Here is a 13,963-nt window from a genome sequence, read left to right on the forward strand (position 1 = left end):
CTGTTAATAAAAGCTACTCTAAAATGTAAATATTTTGTAAATGTTTAAATGTTCAAATACGTAAAGGAGGGCAGGCATTGCAAAGTTCAGACCTGTACAAAAGGCATTCGCGGTGTTTTACATACGGTTGTGTGTGTGTGTGTGTGTGTGTGTGTGTGTGTGTGTGTGTGTGTGTGTGTGTGTGTGTGTGTGTTTGAGGGGGCGGTGATGATGCTTAAGTCAGATTTCCTGCAGGAAAATCAGCAGTAGCAGCAGAAGCAAAGAACTGTTGGCCAAGTGAGGAAACGCCGTTTCTCCTCATTTTCCGTTAGCTAGACGTTTCAATTACTTACAAACGCTAACGTTGGATATTTGAATATTTGTTTGTTGACTTGCTCAGGGATCAAGGCTATCGTTGTAAGGAAACTCAAGTGTCACCATGTCCAGAGTTGCGGATCTGTCGAAACTCCGACAAGAGAGGATGAAAGAGATCAGTCTACGGGTGAGTTGGCATTATGTTCAGCATTGACTATAGTATAACATTACAGCCGATGACAGTAACATTGACGGTCACATAGCAGACACCGACAGCTGGCTGACTTTGTTCCTGCCAACCATATAATATTTTTAATAGCACAACACAACCGCTCTTTTTCAGGAAGTTAGCGCAAATGGTGTGACTTCATTTACAAGAGGAAGAGGCTCACTTATTGCCAACGCTAGTCTCTCTCTCTCTCTCTCTCTCTCTCTCTTTCTCTCTCTCGCCTCCGTCCCCCCCCCCCCCCCCCCCCCCCCTCTCTCTCTCTCTCTCTCTCTCTCTCTCTCTGTCTCTCCGGGAACTGAAAGATGACTATGTTGTAAATATATGTTGGCAAATGTGCTATATTTACTGTGGGTTGTGTTTCCACATTCTATTATTATTTGCAAGCATTACGATTTTTATGTTCGTCCTTAAATCTCAACCCGATATGCCTGTAAGACTGCTGCGTTAGTTTGGGGCTAAAAGTGTATTTGTGGACAGATGTTATTTACTAATTTTGCCATTGTCTTAGCACGACAAACTACATAACCGTTTGATTTCACTGCGAATGGTCCACTGTTGAGAATTAGAAAGCAACCCGCAAGCAACAGCAACAAGGCTGATAAGGATGCTGACTGTATGCTTTCTGATTGGGTAGTTCTCAGATAATGACCTCCCCAATTAATCAAATAATTACCTGTTTCCTTTTACAAGTTGCAAATTTCATTTGTGCAGAATTGTGTCAGTAGCCTATTGTGACAGTAATAATAAAATAACTAATAAGAACCCGACACAAGTATTTCCACTGGGATATGTGCTCAGATTCAAGGCTTCAGGTATTAATTTAGAAAGAAGGTTTAGTGATATGAGTGAAACATCAGGCTGTGGATGTAGATACCAATAGAGTGGTTAGACACAGTGTATTCCTCCAGCTTGTATAGTTTCTAAAGCTGTATCAGCGAACAACACATTTTTATTTACACAAAACGACCTGGAGGTGGAAGGGCGGCACACATTCACACTGCCTTCTACTAGTGGCCACTGACTAGCTAAAGTGGAGCAGTTGGGGTTTAAGTGCCTTGCTCAAGGGCACATTGATAGAAGTTGTTGAGGGAGGGGACAGTGTTCAGCGTTCACGTCCTGACGAAAGAAGTGATGACCTCTTGTTGCTACAACTTGGAAGCGTTCACTGATTTTTGGTTGTGGGCATTCAGAGTTAAATAACTCAGAATGCCCACATCCATAAATCAATTATAAAATCAACCATAAATTAACTACAGCAGATATTGCTTGATTTTGGTAAGTAGAGTTGATTGTATTCATGTGAATATAACTGATCATTTTTGCCAACATCAGTGGAATGGACTGCTGACATTGGTGGATTCACTACCTGTTTGTGTTACCTGTGTTGACACACTATCACACTTCATGACGCCAAGTGGGAGATATCAGAGCCTTCTTGTAATTACTAGGAGACTGATGTGTACGGATTTTTCCAGTCGGTAGCTTCTACTTGTGGTAAATCCTATGTGACATGAACCAGGGATTCAGATTCAACCTTCTGGTCACAAGCCTGCTTCCGTAGCCAAAAGGCTACCACTGCCCTGCACCACTGCTGAATGAATGAAAACATTGTACTTCTAATGTAGATTTGATAATAGTCTGTGTGTGTGTTTGTTCACACACAGTATGCTTGCTTGCTGAATGTTCGACTATAGCAACTGTTGCCATAGAAATGCCAGTGGGTTGGTGTGATATTACTGCTTTCTTTGGCAATGTAGAAGGCTTCAAAAACCCTTGCCCTGCCAGCACCTTACAAACCACACATATACCCTGGATTCAGTGTTTGTTAACAGCCGTAGTCTGTCATGCATATACACCATTTCTTACATTTGAATCCCATATGACACATATGACATGACTCTAGCACTAGGAAGGAGGTGAAATTTACTTCCCATAAAGGTTCAATGATATTTAGATCCGCTGATTGGGGAGGCCCTGGAAGGAGTTTGACTACATCCTGGTGTTCATGAAACCAGCAGTGTGTATGGGGGCATTATCATCTTGGAATATGGGACAACACCCTAGGATACTCCTGGGCCTGTAAAATGGCCGCATATTCCTTGTCCATTTTACAACCATGCAGAACAATCATGACACCTAATGACTACCAGTAGATGGCTGCTTACAGATCCACCAACATGTTTAACAGTTGGCAACAGACATTGACTGATTATTTCAGGGTTTCCCCTAAAAAGTTTTTACAAGTGCTCTGCCTGAGGATGAGTGTATAGGATGACTGTTTCCAATAAGTTCAATATCGAATATAATAATGAACAGGCATAGACAGTATAATATTGTTGCTGAATGATACTGATGAAACTGAATTATGTTTAGGTTACCCATGTTTGAGCATGTTCGCACATCTGTGCAGTTTTACCAAGATGTAAATCTGGCAACCCTATGATTATTCCAGGACTGTAGTGCTGTTGCTGTAGTAACCTCTACTACTACTTGCTGACGCAAGCACAACTAATTGCTGACGCAAGCACAACTAATGACGTCCAGTCACTAAGTCTCACAGACCGAAAAAGTAACGTTAGATCCAAGTGAAGCTTTGTGTGACGTAGCCCTATGACTAGGAGTGTAAACAAGGAAGTGGAGGAGATTCACAACGTTTTTCTAACATTTTTCGGGCAATGTGCTTTGTAGTTTTTCAATGTTTTATCAGAGAATTTGAAAACTCTCCATTGTGTATTTAACTGCACCATGTAAATACAATGTTCTCACCCTGCACATTCAAAAGCATATAGCTTTCATTGATGAAAAAACAACCGTTTTATCGTGGCTCCAGTGGTTTCCACTGGCGGCATGCTAAAGAGTGGAACCTGCCCCTCCCCTATGGAAGGAAGTTTGTCTGACATAGTATATGACAGGACTGTGTAGCTCCCATTGTAATTGTGATTTAGTTACTTCAAAGTTGTGTAACTAAATCACAATTACAGAAGTGTACAGATGGCATTTTTCTCTTTTTGATTACTTCAAAGTTAAAATCCTTTTTTATGTGGTGTTTCTCGTTTTTCGTCTATCGCTCTGTGTTTTCATTCATTTCCATTAGGGATGCACCGATGCCACTTTTTCAATGCCGATACCGATTACGAGTATGAAAGTTTAAGTATCGGCCGATACTGAGTACCGATCCGATCCATTACTTTTACTGAACAGTGCAGGCTTACTTCCTTAGTTTGGGGTCAATGGACAAAATTATTGAGATAAAATCCTTGTTTTTCCCACTGTTTGAGAAATACAGGCTTCTATGTGCCACAAATGCATAAAATCAAGACAGTTTGCTTTTATTTCTTACATGTTACTCATGGCTTTCGGTATCAGATTTTAGTCTTGGGTAAAATCTCCGATACCGATATTCCATTTTAGCCTGGTATCGGCACCGATACCGATACCAGTATCGGTATCGGTGCATCCCTAATTTCCATCCTCTATTAGTCTCCTTTCAGTGTTTGGCATTGTAATATGTCGGTCAGGGAGGCTAAACTTAAACTACCCAAGGGTGCTGTGCTGCCCCTGAGGAATCAATCCGGGTTACAGGGCCACTTCCATCCTCACAGCAGCATACAGCTGTCCTCAAAGTGGAGCACCCGACATACACACCACAAACGCACGCATACACAACTATGTGCAAGCATTTAACTGTTGCTTTTACATTTTGGTCACTACTGATCTAATTACAGTAAGTGCATCAGTAGAATAATCTTAGATACCTGTGGGACAGGTAATAAACCAGGAGACGGCAATCTTTATCCAGACAGGCCATTATTTTGACATGGTGGAAGTGCTAAAGCCATCTGCAGCTAAAGCATTCCCTATCCTTTTCAGACCTGGGCCAAATCATATTTGCATGTACTTTTTCTGGCTTTGTTTCAGTCTGCTTTAATGCTATATTTGAACCTTTCCTTAAGAAGCCAACTCATTTAATTCCCTAAACCATTAAATTACCAGGTGGGCGATATGGTGACGCAGTCGGATATCAGCGATGATTAACTGCAATCCCGATGCCAGTGGGAGATTGTCCTTGACAGGCGACATATTCTGTCTATCTAGTCTTCCCCTGCTGGTGCTGTATGGCAAAAGATAATTGACGCGCCTAACAGAGAGGTTAAGGGGAGACAAGTAATTCACTCATTTGCAATACAATAACGTATTCACAGTCAATAGTATTAATAAATTGGGTAAACTCAGCCATAATAGGGATGGCAAAAATGTATACACAAGGCGTTTTGCAATGTCGATGCCATTATGACAGAGCTCCACTATTTGAGTTGCGTTGTGTTGCCATCAATGTTGCATCATGTTGTGATGCTGTACCTGCTGCACAGAGTGCGTTCAACTTTGGTGCGTTATTTGGACTTGACAGTGGAGAGGAGCAAAGGGGAACAGTGATTATACTAGTGCCATATTATATGGGTAGGCTGTTATGATAGGATGTTTAGGAATTTCTTTATACAGAGGCAGGACAGGTTTGGTGATACTGTAGGTTTTGGTGCAGGGACAGACAGTGATACTGATTGAGGGGAGGCGGCAACTCGCCAATCAGTAGCTACTTGGTTTTAGCAGTGAGTGGCGGGCCTCACTTGAGTGTTTTCCTCATCATTTAGACCGCCACACATTTAAGGACAAACAGCACCACAATAAAAGCTGAACTCTAAAACTGTCATGGACCAGAGCTAGCTGCTCACACAGTACCAGGAGTGGAACGGCATGCCACGGCCTAGCTAGCCAGAGGAACCGCCAGCCTGGCCCACCCGCTGCCCTGCCCCAGTAACACTGTTTCTCCCCTTCGAGCTAAACTTCAGTTTCACTAATTAGGTATAGTTAGGCTCAAGTCCATGTTTAATACACACACAGGGTAACGTTTAGGTTATGATGCTAGGCTAACTTGGTTAGGCAGACTAAGTCAGGTAGGTTTAATCTTCCCTAGACCAGTGGCAATAGGTGGCAAGGTTAGGATCTAGCTTTGAGTCGTAGCAGTAGGCCTAAAGCTCTAGTATTTTGTGCAAGTACTCAAGTGTTGCTAGCTGAGTGTGCTCTTGTTATTACTTGGAGTAGGTTATATAAATCTGGGGGTAGGCCTAATGTTTGTCCCTTTGAAAAATATACCACAACATCCATTTTAAAGTAAACATCATAGTCATTTATTTTATGATTTAATTAGTGATTAACCACACCACAAAACATTCAATATAAACTTTATTGGTCGTTATTGAATTATTATGATTTATATTACAGGTTTTCTCAATCGCTTAGATGCATTTTCCCAAACGCTAACCTCAATCTCAAAACTCTAGTGCAATTTCCAAAAGAGTAAAAGTGTTTCTCGCAACACCAACCGTGCAAAAAAACCTAAAACACTCTAAACATTAATAGCCTAGTGACTAACTGTCAAAAAGGGCTTTAGTTTTTGAGATACCCCTACCGGAGGTAGAACAAAACACAACAATGTTTTTCCTCATCTCTAAGGTCTCCCATATATGAAATGGATTCTTGTATAAAAATATTTTACTGCAAAAATGGTTTAATTGATAGATATTGTTATACACCCCAAAACTAAAAAAGAACCAAAATATAGCCTGGCCGTATGGGAGTTGAGACATATAAACTCATGTAGATTAATAATACAAGCTCTGAGAGCTTTCAAACTTGACATGCTAGCAGTCAGAAAGTTGCTTAACCTAATAGAAAAAACTTAATGTGAATATCTTGATGCATGTAGGAAATATAGACCTATGAACACATACCTAAAATAAGCGGAAATGTAAAAAAGGAATATCTATGCAGAATGTTCTCATTTACTTTGTAGTAGCTCTGCCTCGGATTGTCATAGAAACACAGATGAGGGCTTGTTGGAAAGGCATGGTTATGCCGAATCCAGCAATATCACAGGTGTAAATGTAGCTTGCATAGTCAGGGAGTTACATCACTAAATGTATGAGGTGTCCCAAACGAAAGAAAATGAAACATTGACATAATGAAGTCTCCAGTCTAACACCCATTATCAGTGGTGAGAAGAATGTTGACAAATTCAGTGTTACTATTTAACAACATAACATTGTGCCAACTAACCCCATAACCTGTGCCAACCAACCCCGTGATGGGGCTGGTTGGCACAAATGCACAACATGACTTTAATCACAAATCACCTAATTTTAGAAAACATTTGTGTATACCGTATTTCCTCTAATATTGGCCCGGGCCTTTATTTACCTCAACTGCAGAGGGTACCAGGCCTTTATTGGAAGCAGGCTTATATTAGAGACAGGCCTTTATTTCTAATTCCCTCTGTTTGATAAGTATATTTGCTCATATTTTAGTACGAAGCCTCCTTGTTTTCTGATCTGCTTCTGTTGGGGTACGTTAGGTAGACGTTTTTTTGTTACTGCAATGCATTATGATAATTACGGTAATCGACGACGGCATGCTCCAGAGACTTCCGCTGGCCGAGCCATCTTGTGGCACTTGTATGTTACTACAAACTACAGTTACAAACAGGCACCAGGAGTTTACTGGTATCCACCGTTGTTTGCATGTAAGCTGAAGCTAATGAAGCTAACTGAACCTGGGCGCCGATGTGTTCCCGGTGATCCGGCCGAGATTTCGGCGGCGGTCCGGGGCTTGGATCGGGAGGATCAATGCGGGCCATGGGTGCGGTGGAGAGGCAGCGGCGGAGAGAGGAGACGGACACGGTGCAGCCATATACTAGGTTTTGACCTAGTCTTGTTTCCTTTGTTTTTTCCCCCGGCCTGTATTTGAGACCGGCCTTTATTTGTTCGTGTCGACGACGGCCCCGGCCATTATCGGAGACCCGGCTTTTAATTGACTACAGGCCACTATTAGAGGAAATACGGTAGTATATACAAATTGTATGACATTATCAACATAAAGTACGTGATTTAATTAGACTTTTTGGGAATTGCCTCTGTTGAAATAAGTACCAATTAAATTAAACAATACTTACAGTCACTATAAGTTAAACTATAAATTACTTCTTGTGAGACCGGGTGTTCAGTAAGAATACCTACCTCCATGCACGCGTCCCTCTGAGCAAACGCTTGACGTTTGCCAAGGGGCCATGCACAGAGAAGCCCGGGGAGGAACTCAAGGCGAGAGCTGCTGAGATGGAGCGGAGCGCTCTCAAGGCAGTGATCGACCTGGTTGAGGTCAGTCAACTTGTGAACCTCCCCGTTGCTGGAACATCGTGTTGTCGAGGAGTGTGTGACCTTATTCAACTCCAACGGCACATACAGGAAGACGCAGAAGAGCAAGCTCATCCAGAAGCTCTCTCTCCAATCTGTAGATCTGCAAGAACACTACATCGCTCTCGTTGACATGGGCATGATCTGGAGGATGGCAACTCCATCAGCAGAAGATCAGCAGACGCAAGATGGCACCCCATACAAGTGCTCGGACTACCTCCACAAGGTGTCATCCATCATCCTCACCCGCCATGGTGATGCTGACCGTATCATCTGTGTGAACGACCCGTACAACGCAGCATACTCGACTAAAGATGACGAGCGAGACCTGCGGGTACAGGGTAAGGCACATGTCCCCAACACCTACATGAAATTGGGCAACCCCTTCCCCTCTGCCAGAGCGTTCAAAATGCTGCTGTGTAGCGTCAGCAACAAGGGGCGGCTGCAAAAACGAATATGCAGCTACCTGACCGACCTTGTACAGAATGTAGATGCAGAGATTGTCTACTCTGTTGGCTCCCACTGCACCAACTTGTCAACCCAGCAACCGATGCAGAACTACAGCTTTGATCAGTCTGCGGCTGACACCATCCTCTTCTCTACTTACGCAGTTCTGCGCGAGTCAGGCTACAGTGGCCCTGTTGTCATTGATACAGCTGATACCAATGCCTATGTCGTGGCAGCGGTCATCTCGCAGCAGCTGCCCGGTATGCTCTGTATCAAGAGAAAGCAGGAGACAGTCTTCTGCCGTGGCCTGGTGACTGAGGAGATGGCAGACTGTGTACTGTATTGTGCAGCTACACTGTATTACAGGCTGTGATGCCAACTCAGGCTTCTACGGCAAGGGTAAGTCGTTGGTGTATGACGAGGTGGCGAAGAGCCCTGTGGCACGATGGCAGCTCTCGCGGTGCGGAGATAGCCTTGACCTTGAGGAAGAGGTGGTAGAGGAGCTCTTCGAGTTCACACGACATGTGATCTATGGCGACAAGAAGAGTAGCACCATGGCTGAGGCCCGTGCTGCGAAGTGGAAGAGAATGAAGAACAAATCATTCATCCGTCTCCCTCCAGATGCAGATAGCCTACACCAACACTGCCTCCGCGCCAACTACTTGGCGTATCTAGTGCGCCACCCTCCCTGAAGCGCCACCCCTCGCCACTCGGACATGGCTGGGAGCTGGTGGGTGGTCGCTGGCGCCCTGTCTGCCACACGCGACCTGTTCTCCCAACGCATCTACCTGTACCAGGGCCAGCTGAAGAGAGCGAGGAAGATGAGAGTGAGGAGGATGATGAGGAGGAGGGAGATGATGATGTACAGAGGAGGAGGGGGGATTCATCGGAATCTGATGATTCAGAATCTAGTGAGGCAGAATGCTCTGATTCGGACTGATCATATGACATGTTTTAAGTGGTTTCATTATTCAACTATTCAAGTTACAGCTATTAAAAAGAGCTTATTTTGAAGTATAATTAGTTCTCTTGTCATACATTCATCAATTATTTTACTGCAAGAGATCCTTATGGAGGTAGTTTGTTTAAAGTACAGCAGTACCAAGGTAAAATGGGTTTTGACATTAACATCTTTTCAGTGAACATAATTATGAAATGACCCCCAAAACATAAATTGCCATTACTAAACCATACATGTTTGGTAGGCATGGATTCGTAATTATAATAGCTATAGTTTACCATTGTTATTCTCCTTCCTTACATACTGTAAAAATGGCAAACCCCAAACACCACATCTTACCTTCCCGTTCAAAAGTTACATTTTCACTCTACTGGATGGTGGCCATCTTGGATTTCTGGGTCAAAATGATGTCATAACGTCAAACTGATGTCAGAATCGGAATCCTCGTGGTCGACTTACACGAAAAAGTGTCTTCATACATGATTCTAGGTGCTCTGGTTCAAAAGTGAATTTTTCAAGATGGCACCAGTGGCCATCTTGGATTTGGCCCTCTGGCAAAAAATCCTGGATCTGGGGGCTAAATTTTTTATAAAAGGTCCATAGAAGTCAAATCAATCATCAAAACATCTTAGCCGGAGAATGGTCACGGAATTGAGGTTCTGGACCCAATTAGCAAGCTCCTGCCATTGTGCCCTCAGGCCTCTCCAGCTTATGGCTGTGTGTTTGTGTATGGGGTGTTTGGATGGGTTACATGCAGAAGATTAATTTCCCCATGGGGATTAATAAAGTAGTATTGTATTCTATTCTAATTTATAAAGAACAATTTGAAGCAGGGAAATTGGGAGGTAGTGAAGCAGCATTTCAAAGTTTGCTGCTACCCTATGATCTGAGTCAGTGGAGGGCAGATTGATTTACCCTAAAATAAAAAAATTCCTTCATCCAGATTTTAACTTAATCAACTCCATAACATTTCTTTTCTTTGGATGAGCTTAGTTCTCAAATAAAATTAAAACCTAATCCAGTGAGACTTCTCACCATAGCCAATATTTACAAAAATAGAAGGTAGTCTTATTCAAACTCAAACTGAAAAGTAACAACACTATTATTTTCCATTCTGTAGTAATGATTTGGCCAAAAAGAAACTAAAATGGATGTAAATATTTCAATAAAGGTGTTCTATTTCAATTTCAACCTGATTCAATTGTATCTTTGTTTCCATATATGAAATGTATCATAAATATATTAACATTATAGACCAGCACTTTTCCTCAAGTGACTTTTCTTTGCAGTAACATTGAATTTGTCAACATTCTTCTCACCACTGATAATGGGTGTTAGACTGGAGACTTCATTATGTCAATGTTTCATTTTCTTTCGTTTGGGACACCTCATACATTTAGTGATGTAACTCCCTGACTATGCAAGCTACATTTACACCTGTGATATTGCTGGATTCAGCATAACCATACCTTTCCAACAAGCCATCATCTGTGTTTCTATGACAATCCATGGCAGAGTTACTACAAAGTAAATGAGAACATTCTGCATAGATATTCCTTTTTTACATTTCCGCTTATTTTAGGTATGTGTTCATAGGTCTATATTTCCTACATGCATCAAGATATTCACATCCAGTTTTTTCTATTAGGTTAAGCAACTTTCTGACTGCTAGCATGTCAAGTTTGAAAGCTCTCGGAGCTTGTATTATTAATCTACATGAGTTTATATGTCTCAACTCCCGTACGGCCAGGCTATATTTAGGTTCTTTTTTAGTTTTGGGGTGTATAACAATATCTATCAATTTAACCATTTTTGCAGTAAAATATTTTTATACAAGAATCAATTTCATATATGGGAGACCTTAGAGATGAGGAAAAACATTGTTGTGTTTTGTTCTACCTCCGGTAGGGGTATCTCAAAATTTTGGGGGCATTGTCACTAGCCTATAACCACACATGTCAAAACACACAAAGTCAGTCAATCACTACAATACTGTCACCAAATGGATAGCACCCTTTGATCATTGTGTACACTGACACAAAAAATGCTAAGTATTTGCATCAAAACTGGACAGACTGTGTAGCCTATATACAGTGCTGTGAAAAAGTTTGGACACCCCTTGAGTTTTTGCACAATTTGTTGGGCTACAAAATTATTTTACTGTAAAACAAAATTATTTGAATTTTTTTGTCTGAGACCTATACAATGTTTTCTATTACAATAAAGTAATGAGGAAATTCTATACATTTTTATGAAGTTGGAAAATTCAAGTGAATAATAGGGTGTGCAAAAGTAAGTGCACCCATTGAGCTAAATTGTGTCACTGACAATATTTGATCAACATTTCATATCTTATGCTGCTCAGATCTCATGTCCATGTTGTAGCTATAGGTTTTGAACATTATTTGCCATTCAAAATTTTAGTTATTCTGCCTTTTTAGCCAACAAAAGCTGATGATAACAGGTCTCAATGGAATCTCAATGGATTTTAGGGGGTAGGATGGACTCAATCTCAGAAAACATGTAGTGTGTAATGTGAGGTTCACTTATGGATAGCACTGGGGTCCAGGTCTTCATGTTTCAAAGAAAAAATATACTGTCAAGCTACCCTCACTATATCCGAAAATACATATTCATAATACAAATTCATATGCATTTTTAAAATGTATTCATTTTTATGTATTTATTTAATTTTTTCTTAAAAATAAATTCACTAGGTAAGTGACTCACTGGAATCACACACAACACACTGGCCTTTTATGTACAAACACAATGCTCGTTGTACATAGTATTTTGCATGCAATGATTTATGCACTGTGTCAGTGTGAATGTGAAATGTACACACTCAAGTGTTGCTCGGGGAAATCAGTAATCAGAAAAACATTAACCAGCGGAGTTGTGAAATTTAAAAAAACTAAACATAAAAAATTAAACATGAACCTGTGTCAGTGCATAGCGGAATTCTAGAGCCACAAATATTCCACCACAGTTTCCATTATTTGTTTTTTGTAAAAGCTACAGTTACCCGACAAAAATATTGTTGGCCAAAATGTCTGGCGATAAATACGACAAGATATAGCAGCGATTGTAGGGTTTCAAGCACACTTTGGAAAGACAGACAGACAAAACATTTCGGAAGACAATCAAGATAGACAGACAAACACAGCCAATAAGTTATGTCTAATTTTGTATTAGGCCATGGCCTTAGTCAATTTTAGCATTTAAGTTATACACAATGGTACAGTTTCTGTTGGAAAATATGCCTATTGTTTTTGTCAGTTTATGCTTTTGAAAAGGGCAGGCCTGGATTTAAACCCACAAGGTTCAGCAGGGAGACAGATGCTTTACCTATTGAGGTAAACACCTTTGATAGATTTCTTGAGGTGAAAATAACTAAAGGGAGTATTGTGATATTGCAGCCTATGATTGATTTAGAACCCTAATAGAGTTCTAAACCCTCCCGTTAATTTCATTATGGCTTTACAAACATCATCTTGAGAGCATTGACCTCATTATGCTTTAGTTTAAAGGAATAGTTCACCCAAAAATGAAAATTCTGTCATCATCTACTCACCCTCATGCCAGTTGAAACACAGGTGAAGTTTGTCCATATAACACACAGGGAGGTTGCCAGCACAACTCCATAGCAGCCTTCTCCAAAACAACTGAAGTCAGTGGGGACCAGTTCTTCAGTGTTCCAAAAAGACCTATATTTACACCATAATTTAGTGCAAATCTTAACTACAGCTGATTGATTTGCAACAAATAATGGTGTATAGGTCTTTCTATTCACAGTGTCATTGTTTGGCTGTTTTTGTTTTGGAACTCTAAAGAACAGGTCCCCATTGACTTCAGTTGTTTTGTAGAAGGCTGCTACGAAATTGTGCTGGCAACCTCCCTGTGTGTTATATGGACTAACAAATTTCACCTGTGTTTCATTTGGCATGAGGGTGAGTAGATGATGACAGAATTTTCATTTTTGGGTGAACTATTCCTTTAATGAAGATTCATCAAACTATCTTGAATTTGACACTGTCAATTTCCTGGACCATTTAGAGTAGGGCATTTTGATCCACTGTACGCTCAATTTTTGACATCTTAACTTTAAGGTATGAAGATCAGAAATCATATTGGGGGTTTTTTCAGCAACTTATGGTCTAGGAGGACAATGCTAGAGGATCATAGCTGGTTTGACAAGTGGATTTCCATCTGTGGGATCAATCAAGTATAACTCATCAATCAACCTCAAGACAATTTTACTAACATACAGTATACATCATCCAGATAACTCTGACTTGTTGATGGCAAGTTTGAGATTTGAACTCATAGTCTTGTGCTTTGAAGACATGTACCTTAACCACTAGGCCAACTCCCACTTTGGTGTGCCAGAGGGGGGAAACAAAAAAAATGGAGTTTCATGTCCAACCTATGTTGAAAGCCTCAGAAATAATATTATAACTTTATTAGTGCCCCCCATCAATCAATTTAAACATGGCTTTACAGACATCATCTTGAGAGTATAGAAATCATTGGTCTAACATTGAATGTAACATTGACAATCTTACATGTCACAACTATTTGCAGATGGACATTTTGATATACTGTATGATCAATTTTGAAGATATCATTACAATTTTAGTTTAGGAGGACAACTTTGTGGGATCACAGTCAGTTTTTGCTATAAACAGGGGTTTGATTTGTCCTATTTGGCATGCAGATAACATCTGTTGAACAATGACTCCAGGAACCCTAGTCATATGTTCCAAATGTTTTCATATTCTGTTTGTT

The 13,963-nt window shown here is 40.8% G+C and overlaps 1 protein-coding gene across 2 annotated transcripts in view; it reads left to right on the forward strand.

Moving 5' to 3' along the window:
• Positions 1-264: 264 nt before the first annotated feature.
• Positions 265-13,963, forward strand: part of arhgef2a (Rho guanine nucleotide exchange factor (GEF) 2a) — a 78,607-nt gene continuing 64,908 nt past the window's right edge. For both annotated transcript variants that reach the window (XM_071910590.2, XM_071910591.2), the window contains exon 1: positions 265-481. In XM_071910590.2, coding sequence (XP_071766691.1) covers positions 419-481 — 63 coding nt within the window. In that variant the 5' untranslated portion in view covers positions 265-418. The remainder of the gene's footprint in view (positions 482-13,963) is intronic.

Source organism: Centroberyx gerrardi, chromosome 19 (genome assembly GCF_048128805.1).
Source record: "Centroberyx gerrardi isolate f3 chromosome 19, fCenGer3.hap1.cur.20231027, whole genome shotgun sequence".
Classification (NCBI taxonomy): Eukaryota; Metazoa; Chordata; class Actinopteri; order Beryciformes; family Berycidae; genus Centroberyx; species Centroberyx gerrardi.